Raw genomic sequence first — 17,174 nt, 5'->3', positions numbered from 1 at the left:
TTAAGATTATCATTAATGTGTACTATAAAATAAGTTTAAAAATCATATAAAGGCAAACAAACGTTAAAAGGGTGTAAATCTTCAATTTCCCCTGAGAAAATTTAATTCAATCCAATTAATAAAATAAAAGAAATGTATATTTTAAATTTTAATTGCCTATATATTTTTTTCTATTGTTAAAATTATTATAAAAATTTTTTTATGGTAAAAATACATTATAGCTAAGCAAAATGTACAGCAGTGTACTCAAATTTCTGATACACAAAATAACCAAAAAAAATATATGCTCATAAAAAGACATTATTTACTTTTATAACATTAGATTTTAAATATAAAATGTCTAATAAACAAATAATAATTTCAAAATAAGTTCAAGCAGAAGGTGTTTTAGCAGCAGTATTCATAAGTACTTCTACAGCAATGTCTACTTTAATAGATGAGCTGTATATTTAAAAATAAAAAATATCAAATAAAGTAATTTTTAAATTATAGAAAACTGCCTTCTTCCAATCATTTGACAAGATAACTTTTATAAAAAAATTTTCATAAAATAATTTTTATGATGACTGGAAGATGAATGGATGTCTTTACTATATTTTAAAATAAATAGTTTTTTCCATTAAAAACAAAACTATCTGACTAAGTAGAAATCAATATAAAAGTGTTCATGGAACACAAAGGAATTAAAAAACATTAAGGTTTTAATCACACTATTATTAAAATAAAATAAACAATTTTTCATTTACTTTTTTCTGAGAAGAGGGATACATATTTGGTAAATTATAAGTCCAGTTTGTCATTGTAATTTGAGCCCTTTTTTTATTAAAAGAGCACTTATTAAGACAAATTTATGTCAAGAGATTTAGAAAAACTATTGAATTTATATTAAAACCGCCAACTACTAATTTCAAAATAACTGGAAAATTACCCAGATATACTGGTATCATGCAAGAACACACATTCTTATAACGGATTAAAGAACAACAAAATACTGTATAGAATATGAAAAAAAGAAAGAAATCACCTATATTGTAAGTCATTTTTTTTTCTTTGTTTTTACAAGAATTTGTTTTTCACTGCTTCTACTCTTTGTATAACTACATAAAATAAACTAAGAAATATAAAAAAGAACTGAAACCTTATGATATCAAAGTATATTGTAACTAATAAATAAAAAAATAGGTTTTATTACAATCAGTTTTTCTTTCTCCATGGCATAAAATATAAATTACAACTATATGACATATTAACGATCAAGGAAACAAAATAAAAGGTTTAATCAGAAAAAAATGTTAAGGCCTAAAGTTGGATTTTATGTGTTTAAGGAAGAAAAACATTTTAATGAAAAAATATGGAAAATGTTAAGTGTTGGAGACAAGGTTAATAAACCTAATATAACTGACTTATTTAGTGTAGATATAAGACGTGAGTAAATAATGACAGAATGGAGACGCAAAGATGTGATATTAAAATTAAAAGAACCGAGACAGAAAGGAGAGAAAATAAATAAGAGGATCCACAATAAAAATAAAACAGGGGCAAACAAGAACAGGGGATCCACAATAAAATGTGGACTAATTTTGAAGAATTGAATTGAAAAAAAATCATGGGATTCAAAATATGGAATTCAAAGAAATCTATTGAAATTCTGGCAAATGTATGAAGAAATGTATCTATGTTTATCAGACATATTTACTTTAAAAAATAATACATTGAATAGTTTTATTTTTTATTTTTTAAGTTTAAGAATTTATTTGAGCACTTTTTTAAAATAAAAAATATATATACCAAAATAAAAATAATATAAGTGACAATATGAAAAACACTGTAAACACTACATATAGAATAACTTAAAAAATCTTACTTAGTTCAAAATGCCACTAAAATACTCAGTATATGAATATACAATTTATGAATAATAACTCACATTTGTATCTACAAACTACAATAAACAAGTACATGAATATACAAATAAAAAAGAAAAAACACAGTTTGTCCTATTAATAAACACTCAATACAAATACTGTATTTAATATGGTGATGAGTGGAACTATTAAGCGACACAGACAGCAGATGTGTACGAAATTATATCAGTATTAAAATCTCACTTTCAAAATATGGTTGTAAATTTTACTGTTGATAGTACTGATGTTTATATAATTAATACGAAAGAAAAAAAGCAAAAAAAATACATAAAGTATTTCATTAAAAATTTAAAATAAAGGACAGAAACATCTCTTTTAAAATAAATTAATAATAAACTAAAATCTTATTTTATTATTTGCATAGTCCATATAACATGCTGATTCTATAAGTATTCTTTTTTAAATAAAGGAATAAAAGTTTTTTTGTAGAAATTACAGAAATGAAAAATTTTTATTCATAAAAATTTAATATTAAATATGATAGTCTATTATTTGTAAGAAATTAAAATTTTAAATAAATTGGTTTACAAGAAATTATTATTATTATGTTGTTTTTTGGGCTTGTTTTATATTTGTTTATTTTGAACTAGGTGTTAGTAGTCAATGATAAATATGTTTTCTTAACTGTTAAAACTATTTCATAGAAACTTAAGGAGTACTCTTTATTTTTGATACAAATGTTAACCCACGGTATACTAAACAAGTTACCTGTTAATAAACTAACTAGATCCCATAAAATGTTGATTTTTATTTTTATCAAAAAGTATTAAGATAAAATAAAATGGTTCAATGACCTTATAATTTATCTGCAGTGATTTTTTTAAAATTAAATATTTGATATAAAATGCAGTGGTTCTCAAGTGTATTATAAAACCTAAACATTGTAGAATCAGAAGAGTATCAAATTTAAATGTGATCTTCCACTTATTTTTAGTATATCTATTTTCAAAATTTTAATGGCATAAACAACTTTAGTGGTATCATAATTCACTAACAAATATCAAAAGCATGGGCTAAACTGACCCATGAACACGGGTCAGTGTTGCACATGGAATTTCATTTTCCTCACATTCTTTTATTTTTCAGGATACAATTCCTGAGATATTCTAGATTAGAGGTTCTCTCAACCTTTTTGGGCCTGTGTCCTTTGTGTCCTCGAATTATACCACGCCCCTAGACATAATGAAATTGAAGTAAAAAAGGTTCTATTGTGCTATTAGGGTTAATAATCTAACTGAATGAACATTTTATAATGTTTTTATTATTAGATATAAAAAAAAATATTAACATTTGTTTTGTTGGGAAAAAAATTTTAATTAACAGAACTAAAAAGGACTACATTACAAAGTATTCCATACTCAATTCAGTTAAATTTCAGGCTACATTGTTTGGTTTTATTTCTTAAAAACACAATTGTTTCCTTGAAAATAGTAGCAATGGATAAAGCATTAATGAAAGGACTGGCAGTGTTTTTCTTTCACAAGTTTTTGAATGTTTGGTTCCAATTGTGATAATGTACATCTCAGTTCAATTTCAACATCCAGCTGTGTTCGGTATATTGATTTGATGTAAGCCAGCAGAGAAAACCCAGACTCACGTAGATACGTTGATGAAAATTGTACCAACGACCTTGCAGCTTCCTTAGCAACTTGTAGTTATACAGGGAAATAGTTTAACCAAAAATCTTCAACATCATGTTTGAGAAGTCTACTTTTGCTTGAGAATCACATTTTAAGTCAACTGCCTGCTCCTGAAGGAAATCAGCAAGTGTGTTTACATCAATTTTGAACAGATTTTGTGTCAACTGAAGTTGCCAGCTATCTGAAGAAAAATCTTAAAAGTAATGTCTAATTTCAGTTTTCAAGGATGCCAGTTGTTCTGAAATCAAATCCTTCAATTCACTTTTAAAATTTAACCTATTTCTTCCTAAAAAAATGATTTCCAAATTTTTTGTAATTTTTTTCTTCGTTTCATCTACATCTTTACTACTGAATTTACAAAATAATACATGAAAAGGAAACTCATATTTGTAGTTTTTGGTTATGACCTGTTATGTTCATGCAGTGATGGGAGTTCCTCATTGGCTATATCCAAAGCTGGTTCTATTGTTTGGATAATTTATGTATAATTTCATTCTTACACTGAGAAAAAAAAATGTTTAGTTAAATCAAGAAATTTTCTTCTCAGTTTACCACGTATCCCCTGAAATTCTCCTATGCCCCCTGTCCAGGAAGGCGCACTCCCCAGGTTGAGAACCCATGTTCTAGATAATGTGTAATCACCATGTTATAAGGAGATGTCTTTACTGTCATGCTGAGGATTAGCTGTCTGAGGCAATGAAAAAAAGTATTAATAATCCAGGGTGTTGTTTTATTGTGAAATATTTAATGATTGATTCAACAATAATTTTCTGATCAAATACAAATAATTTGAAAATTTATTTATGAATACTTTATTTTCTTTAAAATTTTTATAACACAAGGATAACTCTGAAGTGTTAATTATTTAACACTGTACATGCATTATCAAATGGTACTTTAGACAAAATAGTTCTATTCTTTTAACATATATTATACAGATTGCGATTTTGAATCAGATTCTTCTCAATTTGATTGTTCTGGAAAATAAAATATAAAAAAGATTCATTGAAGTAATAGGCTCAAAAACAAACCAACAAAAAAGTTTAAAGAATTTACACAAATACAACCCTGTACAAAACTATTTCAAAAAGTTATTAAGAAATGTTAGATCAAAAAATGGCTTTTAAAAAAATTGTCAAAATTAAATAAAGATTGAAATCTGTTCCAGTTAAGAAAAATATTCAAACTGAAATTGGCAAAAATTAGAAAAATCTATAAAACATTTTTTTAAATTGTGATGTATTTTTGAAAAGTCTTTCTACATAATTAATTCCAGTGGATTTGTAATAATATTGTTTTTTTACGCAATAAAAAGGTTGGATGGGTAAAATTTTTACTATTTCCAATCCTCTTCAAAATAAAGTACCTCCTTATATCTCTGTATCCCTCATCCAATTTTTTAAACGTTCAAGAAAAATCATTCCCTCTAATACACAATCTGCTCCAATAAATTTCATGATTGTAGGTTTAACTATTTTTAAGATCTAAAGGCAGACTGATGCTTAATACACATGGTCACATAATAATTTTAAATGAAGACTTGGACTCAAGGACTTTAAAACATTGACTAATAATATATTTGAAGGGGAATAATTTTTAACTGATAACGATAATACCTCTGTTGCATAACAAAGGAAAAGTAGTATGGGAATGAGTTACAAACAATTTTACATTCTTTTAAGATGGATCTGATATGAGAAATGTTTCATCTTATTTATTTGCTGGAATTAAAAAAAGAATAGCCTATGAAAAATAGCAAAATCACTTGAGACACACTTTTTCTTTGTATAAGTGTGTTGAAAGCTATCTCAATGAGTTAATGATGTGATAGCTGGTTAGGGAGAAAGACTATTCTAATCTATAACAAATCCAGTGAAGATGTACTGGTTTTCTGAAACCCATATGTGACTTAAAAAAAATTTTATTTATTAATAATTATTCAGTTTTAAAAATAGATATATCAGTTTTACAATGGAAAAATAAACTATTTCAATAGGAAAAACTTGAATTAAATCTAAACAATAAAACAGTATAATTTTATAATACGATTGAATGCTGAAAATCATCCGAAAGAGCCCTATTTTTATTTTTGTAATTACGTGGCCCAGCTTTCCCTTATAGAAACTTTAACTGATAGGCTAAGGTCAAACATAATCTCTTAGAGATATTTTTACCTGGTTGGAAAGAATACATTACTGATTGATGATTTTGTATTGATCAGCTGAGATATATACTGTAAAAAAAATTATCTCACCTCCATAAATTTTATCAATGAAGAATAGGTACAGAGTTTCTAAAGGACTCGGATTAGTGCAGATTATGTGGAGTGAGGTGGTATTCAACTGTAATGGTGAATGTAACTAATATGTATGTACATATTAATACCATTATGAATTAAAAATATATAAGTTATAAGTAAAATGTTATAAGAAACATCATGACTATGGATATTTGTTTTCTTTACCAAGCTAAACATCAATTTTGTAACATAAACTTGCCAGACCCATTGAAACATGATATTTAGCCCTAAAACTGATACCTTCACCCTGTAAGGAATTGACTATATAATAAACATCATTATATTCAGGGAAAGCAACTATGACTAGTGCCACTTGTACCTCACTTTACATACATCGCTACTGCAACAAATTACTGTATATATGAACCAATCTGAGCAAAACAATGAATTTTGTAGTGTCTATTCAGATATTTCTATTTAATTTGTTCTTGAAGTTTAAACTTTCAATAAAACACATCCCTCTATTGACAAGTGAATTAATATTAAAAAAAAAACAACTTATACATTTTTTCATAAAAAAATTATTTTTATCGGTCAGGAAAATTATTCCTTTTTAGTAAAAACTTAATTTCGCAAATCACTGTAAAAATTAATGTTCTCTAAATAGAAGCGTAAGGTAGTTTATGGTAAAAAGGGAGTCAAATTATTTATAATGTTGAGGGTAAGAAGGTTCAAATCCAACCCCATATCCATACTATTACATCTACGCACACGTCCGGGTGGCAAGACATCACAGTAGGTAACTTTTACTTATGTCGGCCAACGGGGCAATTGTATTGCTCAGGAACTTCCTGTAGAGTACCAGGATTGGTAGTCCTGAGCTGTCCAAGTTGGTTGCGCTTGTACTTTTCAGTTTCACTACTTTCAGCAGGGTTGAGATCATGATGTGTTTTTGTCAACATTTGGTGGAGTGTGTAAGGGGTGCTTACCCCTCCTACTGGTGGTGAAAACTGTGTGGAGGGTGAGCTGATGTGAGCTTACGCCGCTCAGCATGAGTCAGTCATTCAGCCCTTGGCAGGGATTGGCATATGGGTAGGCATATCAGAGACCATACTCTGCTGTGTGCGACCCCTGGGAGTTGGCATAGTGGGCCAGGCAGTACCTGACTCCCAGGTTAAATTTGTGGGAGGTGACTGACTGGGGAAACCCAGCCAGGATAAGTGATCTGGGGCATGCCCAACCACCTCTCAGCCTGCACCTTGTGATATCTTGATGGTCAAATATTCTTGTGTGCAAATTTCTACTTCCACACACTTTACGGCAGGGGTCCACATAAAAATCCTCATCTAGGTGAGCCAGCAAGCAAAGGAAGGGAGTGCGTAGAGTTTTTGAATGTAGAAAGGCCAGATCAAACCAAGTTTCGACCAAAAGGTAGTGCAGCAATACCAAAATATTTGGTTATCAAAAGGAATGAAGGAGATTTTACCAAGATTACTTCATTCGTGATAGCTCAAGGCTAAAGAAGCTGCTGGAGGGACCAGTAAAGGAGGATAGAAAGACGGTTATTGGACTGTTTGTTGAAACCGTCAATGATTTAAAATTGTCATAATTACTCAAAGTGAAGAAAACTGGAGTGCTGGACATGAAGGTTCTGCCAAACAGGGTGCTAAATACCTCAAAGGGTGTTGTGTGCAGGTACTTGCTCAACTGGACTGAAGAGGACAACATCATTAGAGCTACTTGAATAAGAAGTTGTTGTATGTCAATGATTAAACACCTGACAAAACAGAGAAGTTGTACCCTCCATGTCACATGTCCTGATCATCAACAAACCAAAGCGTCTAGAGAAAATAAAGGTTGGATTCCATAGATTGGATTACATCTGTTTATCCCGATTCCATTGCAGTGCTTTGGATGTTTTTAAAAAATTTGGACATATAATTTGGACACATTGTACAAGAAAACAGATCTGTGCTTTGTGGTGACCCTTGCATCAAGAGAACCGTTAGGGATCCACCTGTTTGTGTAAATTGTCATGGCCATCACCTAGAAAAATCGCAGAACTTTCCAATGTATAAGGAAGAAGTAGAAATTCAAGAGGTAAAGACCATTTATAAGGTCAGCTACTTCAAAGTGAAGAAAAACTGTTCAAAGTAGATCCCCGAAGGTAATGTCTTATGCATAGGTTGCTACGGTTCATTCAATATCTTTCAAACCAAAAGATGTGATATCAGAACTATGACCAGATTTTGCCAGTATAGTTGAGAATATTATTAATGAATAATTTAATAAACAACCAACCAGAGAAGATGGCTCAAAACTGGTAAAGAAGACAACAGTTGTGGATAAACAAAAGAGTTCTTCTCCACCGAGAAATAAGGTGAAAGAAAGTGAAACTAAGACAGTTAAAGTAAAAATTGATAAAATCCCCATTCAGGGAAATGAGAAGCAGAGATAAAGTATTAGAAAAAAAAAGGATATTGAATGACCAACAATGGAGTCTCTGAAATCATGGAGGCCTGTAAATGAGAGGGCATATTGTGGAGGATGATCAAAGAGTCCATCTCCAAGGCCTGACACCCTACGATTTGAGGTGGAAGCCATTAAGAAAATGGGAAAAAAAGAAAAAAAAGGATGACAAGGGTAAACCTAGGTATTAGATAATATGAATGTAGTCTATAAGTTTTTTGATAAATTTTCATTAAGAATGAGTTTTAATTGTGGAAATATGACAGACAACATTTCTTTGTAATGGAAGTATGTCTTGTATGACAAGTCTATTTCTGGATGACCTATCTGCCAAGATTAGTCTTCTGACTAGTCCGCTAATGATTTTATCATGGAGAGAAAAAATCTTTTACATTTTCATTTGGAAAAAATGGCTATTGACCATAGCAGTTGATGCCCATATCACTCAGAGAAAAGAGAAGTTTGAGAACCACTGATATAAACTAAATTGAAAACATGAACACAAATTCTTCTTTTTAGTGTAATTTTTTTTATAATAAAATGTTACTTTAAATTGATCATTTAGTTTTTGTAAAATTGGGAAAATAAGCTTGTTTGCGTTAAATGTAATTTTTTTGCAATAAAATATTAAAATATGAATAGTTCATTAAGTTTATTTCTTCTAATAAAATCAAATTTTCAAATCAGCCTTACAAAAATGTCTCCACTATTTATTTACAGTATTAATTCTTCAGTGACCATTGAGATGTACCTTAGATCGAATTAAAATTTTTTCAATAACAGCTATTTTATTTTAATACTTAAATATATTGCACACGCGCGCGCGCGCACACACGCCGCACGTACGTATCTGCTTAATTAGAGATTGAATATAATTTTTAGTGCAAATACTTCCTGAAATTACTATCTAAAAGGTCTTAAGAAAAATCAACTGTGAATAAGCAGAAATTCAATATAGTAGGTTAAATAAAAAAAACGTTCCTCTTCGTAAAATTAAGAAATTTAACTTTTGAAATAACAATATTAAAAGGAGAAAGAGAATGTGTCATGTATGATAATTTAAAAAATACATTACGTTACAAATAAAATATATCAAACAATCTTTAATTCATTAGAATAATCTGTTTTATAATTCACAGATGATTCTACTAATGTTTAATATGTATCTCGATTTAATGTAAATCTTTTTATAAACTATCTCAGATAAACATGAAATTTTGTAGATTTATAGATCAATCATCAAATGTTAAAATGCTACTAAAAATATATCATATTAATTACATTAAAATATATTCTAAAATTAAAAAAAAAAAATATATATATATTTAACATTAAAAATAAATTAAAATACTGGTATGAAGTTTAAAAAAAAAAAGTTGTGAAAAATGATTCACACACAAGATTAACTTAAAAAATGTGAAAACAATAATAAATCTAGTCAACTGAAAAATTGAAATTGTACTTCAAAACAAAAATAATGTTTCCATCTCTACAAGGGTGGTACTGAATAATAATATCCATGAAACCACAACAAAGTATAATATTTGTTCATTACTAGTTCCCACCACACTTATTTTAATTTCAAAAATAATAATCTTTAACTTGATGTAATACATTCGTTTCTATATTATTAATTTACAACTCAAATTCTACAAAATGAATAGACTGGGGAAAAAGTATAAACTTAAATAAATTATATAGTAAAAGAAAATTTCTAAAATTAAAACCCATAACCCACACTACAAATAATTCTATTAGGAATAAAAGTTTTTCTCAAGAGATTTGATATTAAAATAGAACAGTAAAAATAATAATAGAAAATACTAATTCCCAAGATTAGATTGTAATTAACTGTATGAGACTTACAATACCAATGTTAGTAATAAATGGAAGGATGTTAGTATAATAAGTATGCCACATGCAAATGTGAAAAAAATTAAAAAAGAATTAAACCATTAAATTAAATAATTGTGAAAGATATGAGAAAAAAGAATTATTAGAATGATAATAATTAATAAAACAACCATAAAAGTCACCCTTCGAGCATATAAGTGCTAATCAAAATTATATATAATAAATAATATTAATTTTACTAAGCATAATTAATAACTTCAAACATGTGGTGTGTGTAACTAATATAAAAATTGGGATGTGTAAAATTTTCTTTTCTTTATGCCCAGAATATATATTAAAAAAAAAACTGTTCTATGTGAAAAAGGGGAAAAGGTGAAAAAAATTTATAGACAATGCAAATAATTTTCTATAAAAATCTAAAAGATACTTTTTAATAGTACATTAAGTAATTTTTAAATAATATATTAATTAAATTAAATTGTCATAAACAATATGTGTAGTTCAATCAGCAAGAACATTTATCAAATATTAAGTACTACTTTCACTTATTATCTATACTATCAGCTTCTAAAATATTAATTAACAGATTAAAATATATTAATCAAATGTCCGTCCTGTTGTAATGATCATCAGTCAGCATTTTTTTTTTTTAATTTTTCTCTGTAACTGCAAGTAGCAGTTTTAAATGCAGTCAAAGGTATAGTGTGTAAAGAATGTCAGAAAATAAGTCTCTGTTGATATAATTGTCTAAGCAAGAAATCCACTACTCAAAACTCTGCTAATATAATGAGGGATTTTATTGATCACGTTTTTTCATTTCATGGTTTTCATCATTACCTAAATAAGAACTGCTTGCTACAAAAAGTAGTATTTCATTGTTAAATACAGATAGAAATCTTCAGATCAGGTTCAGATCAGAGAGTAGGCATACAGAAGAATTTATCTTTCAAAAATCTATCTTTCAAGAATTCAGTTTTCTAAAAGTTTACCTATAACATAAACTCTAAGTGGTTGAGCAGTATCATTTTATAATAGGGCCCTTATTTATCATCTGAGTCCCTTCGTATTGGAACAGATAAATTTTTTGGGACTGATAGACAGTAATAACACTAATTATTGTATAGCATAATTTAATATCTCACCTCTAGTAATTATTCATTTCAAGAAATCATCAATCTTGTTAAAGTGAAGCAGATAAGTAAGGTATGTGATTATAGGTTTCTGAGGACCTCTTATCAATTGTTGAAGGGCTCATCAGCTGCTCATTTTATATAGCCAGGTATTCATGAACAGAATTATAAAAAGTTCCTTCTGAAGGATTAAAATGTTATTTCAAATCATTTTATCTTTGTTCTTTTTAGTTACAAATATATGGAAGACATTTGCTTCTTTATTTATCTATCATACTAACTTAACAGTCACTAAAATTTTGACACAATTTTCACACCATCATGTTTAAGTTATAAATGTCTTCAAGTTCATAATGAATTTCAACTAAAGGCTTTTGTCCACAAAAATCAAATAACAATTCACAACTTTTTTGTATAAATGAAAAGATTAATAACTATTTTTGAGCTGCATAGTTCATGCTATTCAAAAATTATTTAGCTATCTAATGGTCAAGTTTTGAAGAATCAATTTTTAATAAGTAGGCAGTTTTTAAATACTAATCAATATTTTCTGACCTTTGCTAGTAGTTAACTTTAATTAGATCTGAATGAATGTATTACTGGTATATTTTTGTTGTTGAAATTCAGTTGATGGCACTGTCATAAATTAACCAATTTGTTAAACTATAATCAGGCCTGTTGTGGGATGGTATAGTTTTGAAATATGTAAAATTCTGAAGAGCATAGTACAATCTCTTGCTATAATCCAGAAAAGAATGGACCCATAAATTTTTAATTAGTAGTTGCTAATTAAGAAAATCACGGATGAATAAAGGTATAACACTGAAAAGATTTATTTACATATAAGGGTGATTGTGTGTTTCTGAATAGAAAAAATGACTGGAACTGTGGCTAACAAGTGACTTGTTTTTCCATCATGACAATGACTGTCCAGACAGCACTTGCTGTACAGCCATTTTTGATGAGAAATGGGATGGTCTCCTTACCTCATCCAACGTATTTGCCTGATCTCGCACCTTCAACTTCCTTTTATTTCGAACAATGATATGGGACACCAAGGGGAAAGGACTTTGGTATGGTAAAAGAGGTAAAAAAAACCAAAAAAACACAGCCAGTGTCTTGAAAAGCATAATCAGTGAAAAGTTAAAAAATTGTTTAGAGCAATGGAAAAATCATTTGCACAAGTGTATTGGATGATATGGAGAATATTTTGAAGGTGACTGAATTTTCAGAATGAAAAAATAAATACTAGTTTTAAAAAGAAATTACTATTATTTTTTTCTTTCGTATATACCAGGCTGGTAATATTCAATTCCTAAGTTTCTTCAGGAACATTCATATACAATATTGGGATACAACCATGTAGCTTCAGGAAGTATTACATTGGATGTTGTTGCTGGTGCTTTACTGAAAAGCATGAAAAACAGTATTTTCACTTTAATATTATTAAAATGTATAAATGAATCATTTTCAGATTACATAGAAAGTATTTTTTTCAGAAGAAATTTTACTTTTGTGTATGCCATTTCCACCCAATATTAGGGATAATTTGCCTATAAATGATGAACAGAAGTCTCTGAAGAGTACCTTCAAAATAATTCAAATGAGAAAGGTACACTTAATTAGAGCCAATAAGTCTTGATAGAAAAGAAATTTTATGTAATTGTGATTTCTTTATATTATATTTCTTTATGTTAACAAAAAAAGTAATTAGTATTCTGAATGAAAAAAAAAATAGTTAAAGATAAACTATGCCTTCTGCATGGAAATAATGCATAAGTACACGAGAATTTTTCATTTAAACGACATAATGATGCAATAAAATTTTTTGCGTATATCACATGAGTCTGAGATTACTTCTTCTACAGTGAAGTTGTGGCTTAGTGGAAATGTAAACTGACAATAACTGAACCAATCTTACTTAATAAACTAAAATATAAACTGAATTATTCAGACTAAAAAACAGACTATCCAGACCGACATAAAAACTGGACAAATATTTTTTAACAATTGTTGCAATATAATTTAAAAAATGTCGTTATAATGTCGATATAATTTTAAAATGTCAATATAATTTAAAAAACACATAGCATGTGATTTTATTTACTGATAATGTTGATATTAATTGATAAAAACATTCTAACATGAAGTAGCTCCTTTCTACTGGTTTGATGGTGAATTCCTAATATTATTAAAACTCAATCATTCATATATCATCTGGTTGCATTATACAGTTGTAATCTGTATGATGCAAATATAGAAAGAGTGGTAAATTGAGAAAATGAAGAAAAGATATAATGTAAAGATTTCTTTGAAGAACAATTAGAAACAAATTAGAATGACAATGTAATAGAATGAATGGAGGAAGAAAGACGCTAGATAGAAAGGCATAAGAGAAAGAGAAAGAGAGAGAGAGAGAGAGAGAGAGAGAGAGAGAGAGAGAGAGAGAGAGAGTGAGAGAGAGAGGGGGGAGAGAGAGGGGGGGGAGAGAGAGAAAGAGAAAGAGAAAGAGAGAGAGAAAGAGAAAGAGAAAGAGAGAGAAAGAGAGAGAAAGAGAAAGAGAAAGAGAGAGAGAGAGAGAGAGAGAGAGAGAGCTAGATGAATAACTGAGAATAGATAACTGATGATCAGAGTAATAACTGATGAATAACACAGATAGATGTAGATAGAAAAATTTAATAATTATGTCATTTAAAAAGGAAGCCATTTATCAATACACAGAGAGGAAAGTTATATAAAAGGTAAGATATTTCTTTCATTTAACTGAACGTTGCAGAGGAGTGTTTCTAGAAAAAAAGTAAAGATAGTTTTAGCTGTTGTAAATAACCTATAAATGACTAAACTTTAATAAAGAACATTTTTTATGAATTATTTTGAGCTGATGGTGAGAAAATAAATGAAAGTGCTATTTGAAAGTTAATAAATGTACTTGCCTTTACGAACTGCAGTTAATGATTATATTAACCACTGATTTATGATTATATTAGTTTAATCAAAATTATGTTATATTGTTTAATCAACTTGCAAAATACAGATGAATAAAAACATTCAACAAATTAAATAAATAAAAATCTATAAAGAAAGAAAAAAACATAAAAGTAGAAGAGATGTTTACAATCTTAAAATAAATTTATTTTTTGAAAAAAGTAGTAAAATAAAACTTTAAATCCAGTGGACTAAAAAACTATATAATATTCATGAAGATGCAAAGGAAGAAAATCAATATAATTAAAATAAATTTAATTTAAGTATATGAAAATACAAATATTATTTCTACCTTCAAATGCATAGTATGTCTAAGATATACAATAATATCAGGCTTTCATATCAGCATAAAGAAAACAAAACAATGAATGGTCAATTATATTGTAATAACAATAATAATAATAATATGTACTTCAATCAATACATAATACTTGATAATGATAATAATAATAATAATTAAAAAAGCGATTAAAAAAGTACTGATAAAATTTAAGTAAGTGTATAATAATATTTAAGCATAATTTTTTTAATTAATAAACTAAAATTTTTTAACTTACTGATACGCCGCATGATGTTTCCTAGAGGCTGGTTATTGGTGGTCATAGTCTTTGGCGTATCTTTTTTTCGAACCGGTGTGAATTTAATATTTGGAACAGAGAGCAGTCTTGTATCTCGTCCAGTCGGTTGACGATCAAGAGAAACTCTTTTTTTTGTTCTAGATGGTCGAATTGGTTTTCCTTGACTATCAAATAATTGTAAATCAGTAGGCCTAGTCGCACGAGTTTCTTCATTGGTAGCTGTCAGTGGCTCTTTAATTATTGGAATATTTGTATTCTCTTCACTTTCTGGACTGTTGGTTCCATCAGGAGAATTTTCACCCGATTCAACTTCTGCCGGTGATAGAAGGTTAGGTGCATTCGAATAAAAAATTGATCCTTTCTTTTTCATTTGAGGTTCATTTGATTGATTACTTTTTGATTTATTATCAGCTCTAGTAAATTGTTTTTTAAATGCTTTCCATGTAATACTACTTCGTCGATCTGGTTTATGTATGATTTCTTCTGTTTTTTCCGGTTTAGATACGACAATCTCTTCTTGTTTATGTACAACTTCTTCATGAACTTTTCCAATTTCTTCCGATGTACCTTCATCAGTCGGAGCTAAATTGACGAGAGACATTGCTTCTTCAGCTGTTTCAACTTCTTCTAATGGAACTGGAGACACTTGCGGTGATATCACAGCAGGGCTGATGGCCTCTTTGTTCGCTTCTTCATCATCATCATCTTGATCTAACACCTTAGCATACGTCATATACCACTTGAATCAAGGAACAGGTAGAGGGCAGGCAAAGGCTTTCAAACAAAACCTATAATATTTTATACAACAAAGACTGTGGAACTAAATAAAAGTGTTATCAAAATCAATTATCTTGTGAGGTCAGTTACTAATCTCAAAACAAAAACAAATAAAAAAGGAAAGAACATTAAGTTAAAAAAATTAAATTTGAACTAAAAATTCTATCTAAGAAGTGATATGAATGGTAATTAATATCAGTTATTAATATTCCAAAATGTTAATTAACAGGAAAAATTTATTATATGGTTAAACTACTATATCATCAACAATAATGGTTTAGCAGTATTAGAAGTTTTAAACCTCAAATTACTTTCAATAATCTACAGGAAAAATATTTCAGTTTTCATTATGTAACAGGTTTGTAACATTTATAATTGATGCTTTATTTAATTTTTAATTAATAAAAAAATATTATAAGAAAATATTATTTTAAGAAAAGATACTGTAGATAAAATTTCTTTTCATTGAAGAATAAAAGTTGGAAAAAATATAAAATTACTGTTAAAAAGTCAGAGAAACTGTACCAATAATTATTTAAAAATTATTAACTCCAAAATGTAACTGGAAAAAAATCAGATCTTACCCAAAAATAAATCTCAGGAGTCTTATTACATGATTTATAATAAATTTATATGTAAGATTTACAGAACATAATATATTTATTCTAATAATATTCTGTAATTAATACAGTAGAGCAAAGATTAAGTTATGATGTGAAGAATAAATAAACATTTTATTGCTGTTTTCTTACAGTGTCTGTTTTTCTAATAATATTGTACAGAAATGTAGGACAATTCAATAAAATCATATATATCTCTGTATGATTTTTTTATCATACTGCGTATGAGTTATGAATACTCTCTATACATATATGTTATATTCAAACATAAAATGATGTTTCATCAAAGCATTCATGAACATTAGAATTTATTAAAGTGGTTCAGTATTAAGATAAATATGAAACTGTTATAGTGGGTAAATTTACTTTACATTATGAGACTTTGGACAGAAAAAAATAAAACCTGATTTCACTAAGACTCTTAGATTTAAAAATTATTGTAAAAAGGTAATTAAAAATCAAAATTGAACACTGAAGGTAGTCTTAGAAACAAAAAGTTTTATTGATGGGCAAGTTTTTTATCATTACTTAATGAGAATGTTCATATAAATTAATTAATTTAGTCATAAAATAGAAAAGGATATTTGAAACAGAAAGGACATTATGACTGAATTATTAACAAAAATTATAATAGTGTATATTCTAGAATTACTGGCTGTGCTGTTACAAAAGTTGAAAACAAATGATTGCTTTTTAAAATTCAATATTTTCTATCCAAAATACATCAATACAATTATGACATATTTATATGACAGAATAACACCATGAAAGAAATCTTATACAGCCATATTAAATATTTTAATATAAAAAAATCAATATTTTCTAACTTAAACAGCTATTTGAAACTCAAAATACTGAATTTTCCACCAAATTTAAAGGATCAATGTTTAAGTTTTTTTAAATTTTCACTGATAAAATATATAAGTATTAATTATTTAACTATTAAACAAGTTTAAT

At 28.0% G+C, this 17,174-nt stretch overlaps 1 protein-coding gene across 1 annotated transcript in view; it reads right to left on the bottom strand.

Annotated features, from left to right (window-relative positions):
* Tomosyn (syntaxin-binding protein tomosyn) overlaps positions 1–17,174 on the bottom strand; it is a 769,959-nt gene that overhangs the window by 127,010 nt on the left and 625,775 nt on the right. Inside the window, exon 14 of the mRNA XM_075372103.1 lies at positions 14,800–15,538. Within this exon, the coding sequence (XP_075228218.1) occupies positions 14,800–15,538 (739 nt within the window). The remainder of the gene's footprint in view (positions 1–14,799; positions 15,539–17,174) is intronic.

This window comes from Lycorma delicatula, chromosome 7, assembly GCF_047948215.1.
Source record: "Lycorma delicatula isolate Av1 chromosome 7, ASM4794821v1, whole genome shotgun sequence".
Classification (NCBI taxonomy): Eukaryota; Metazoa; Arthropoda; class Insecta; order Hemiptera; family Fulgoridae; genus Lycorma; species Lycorma delicatula.
The sequence above is the reverse complement of the archived record's forward strand: the minus strand, read 5'-3'. Positions and strand labels throughout refer to the sequence as shown.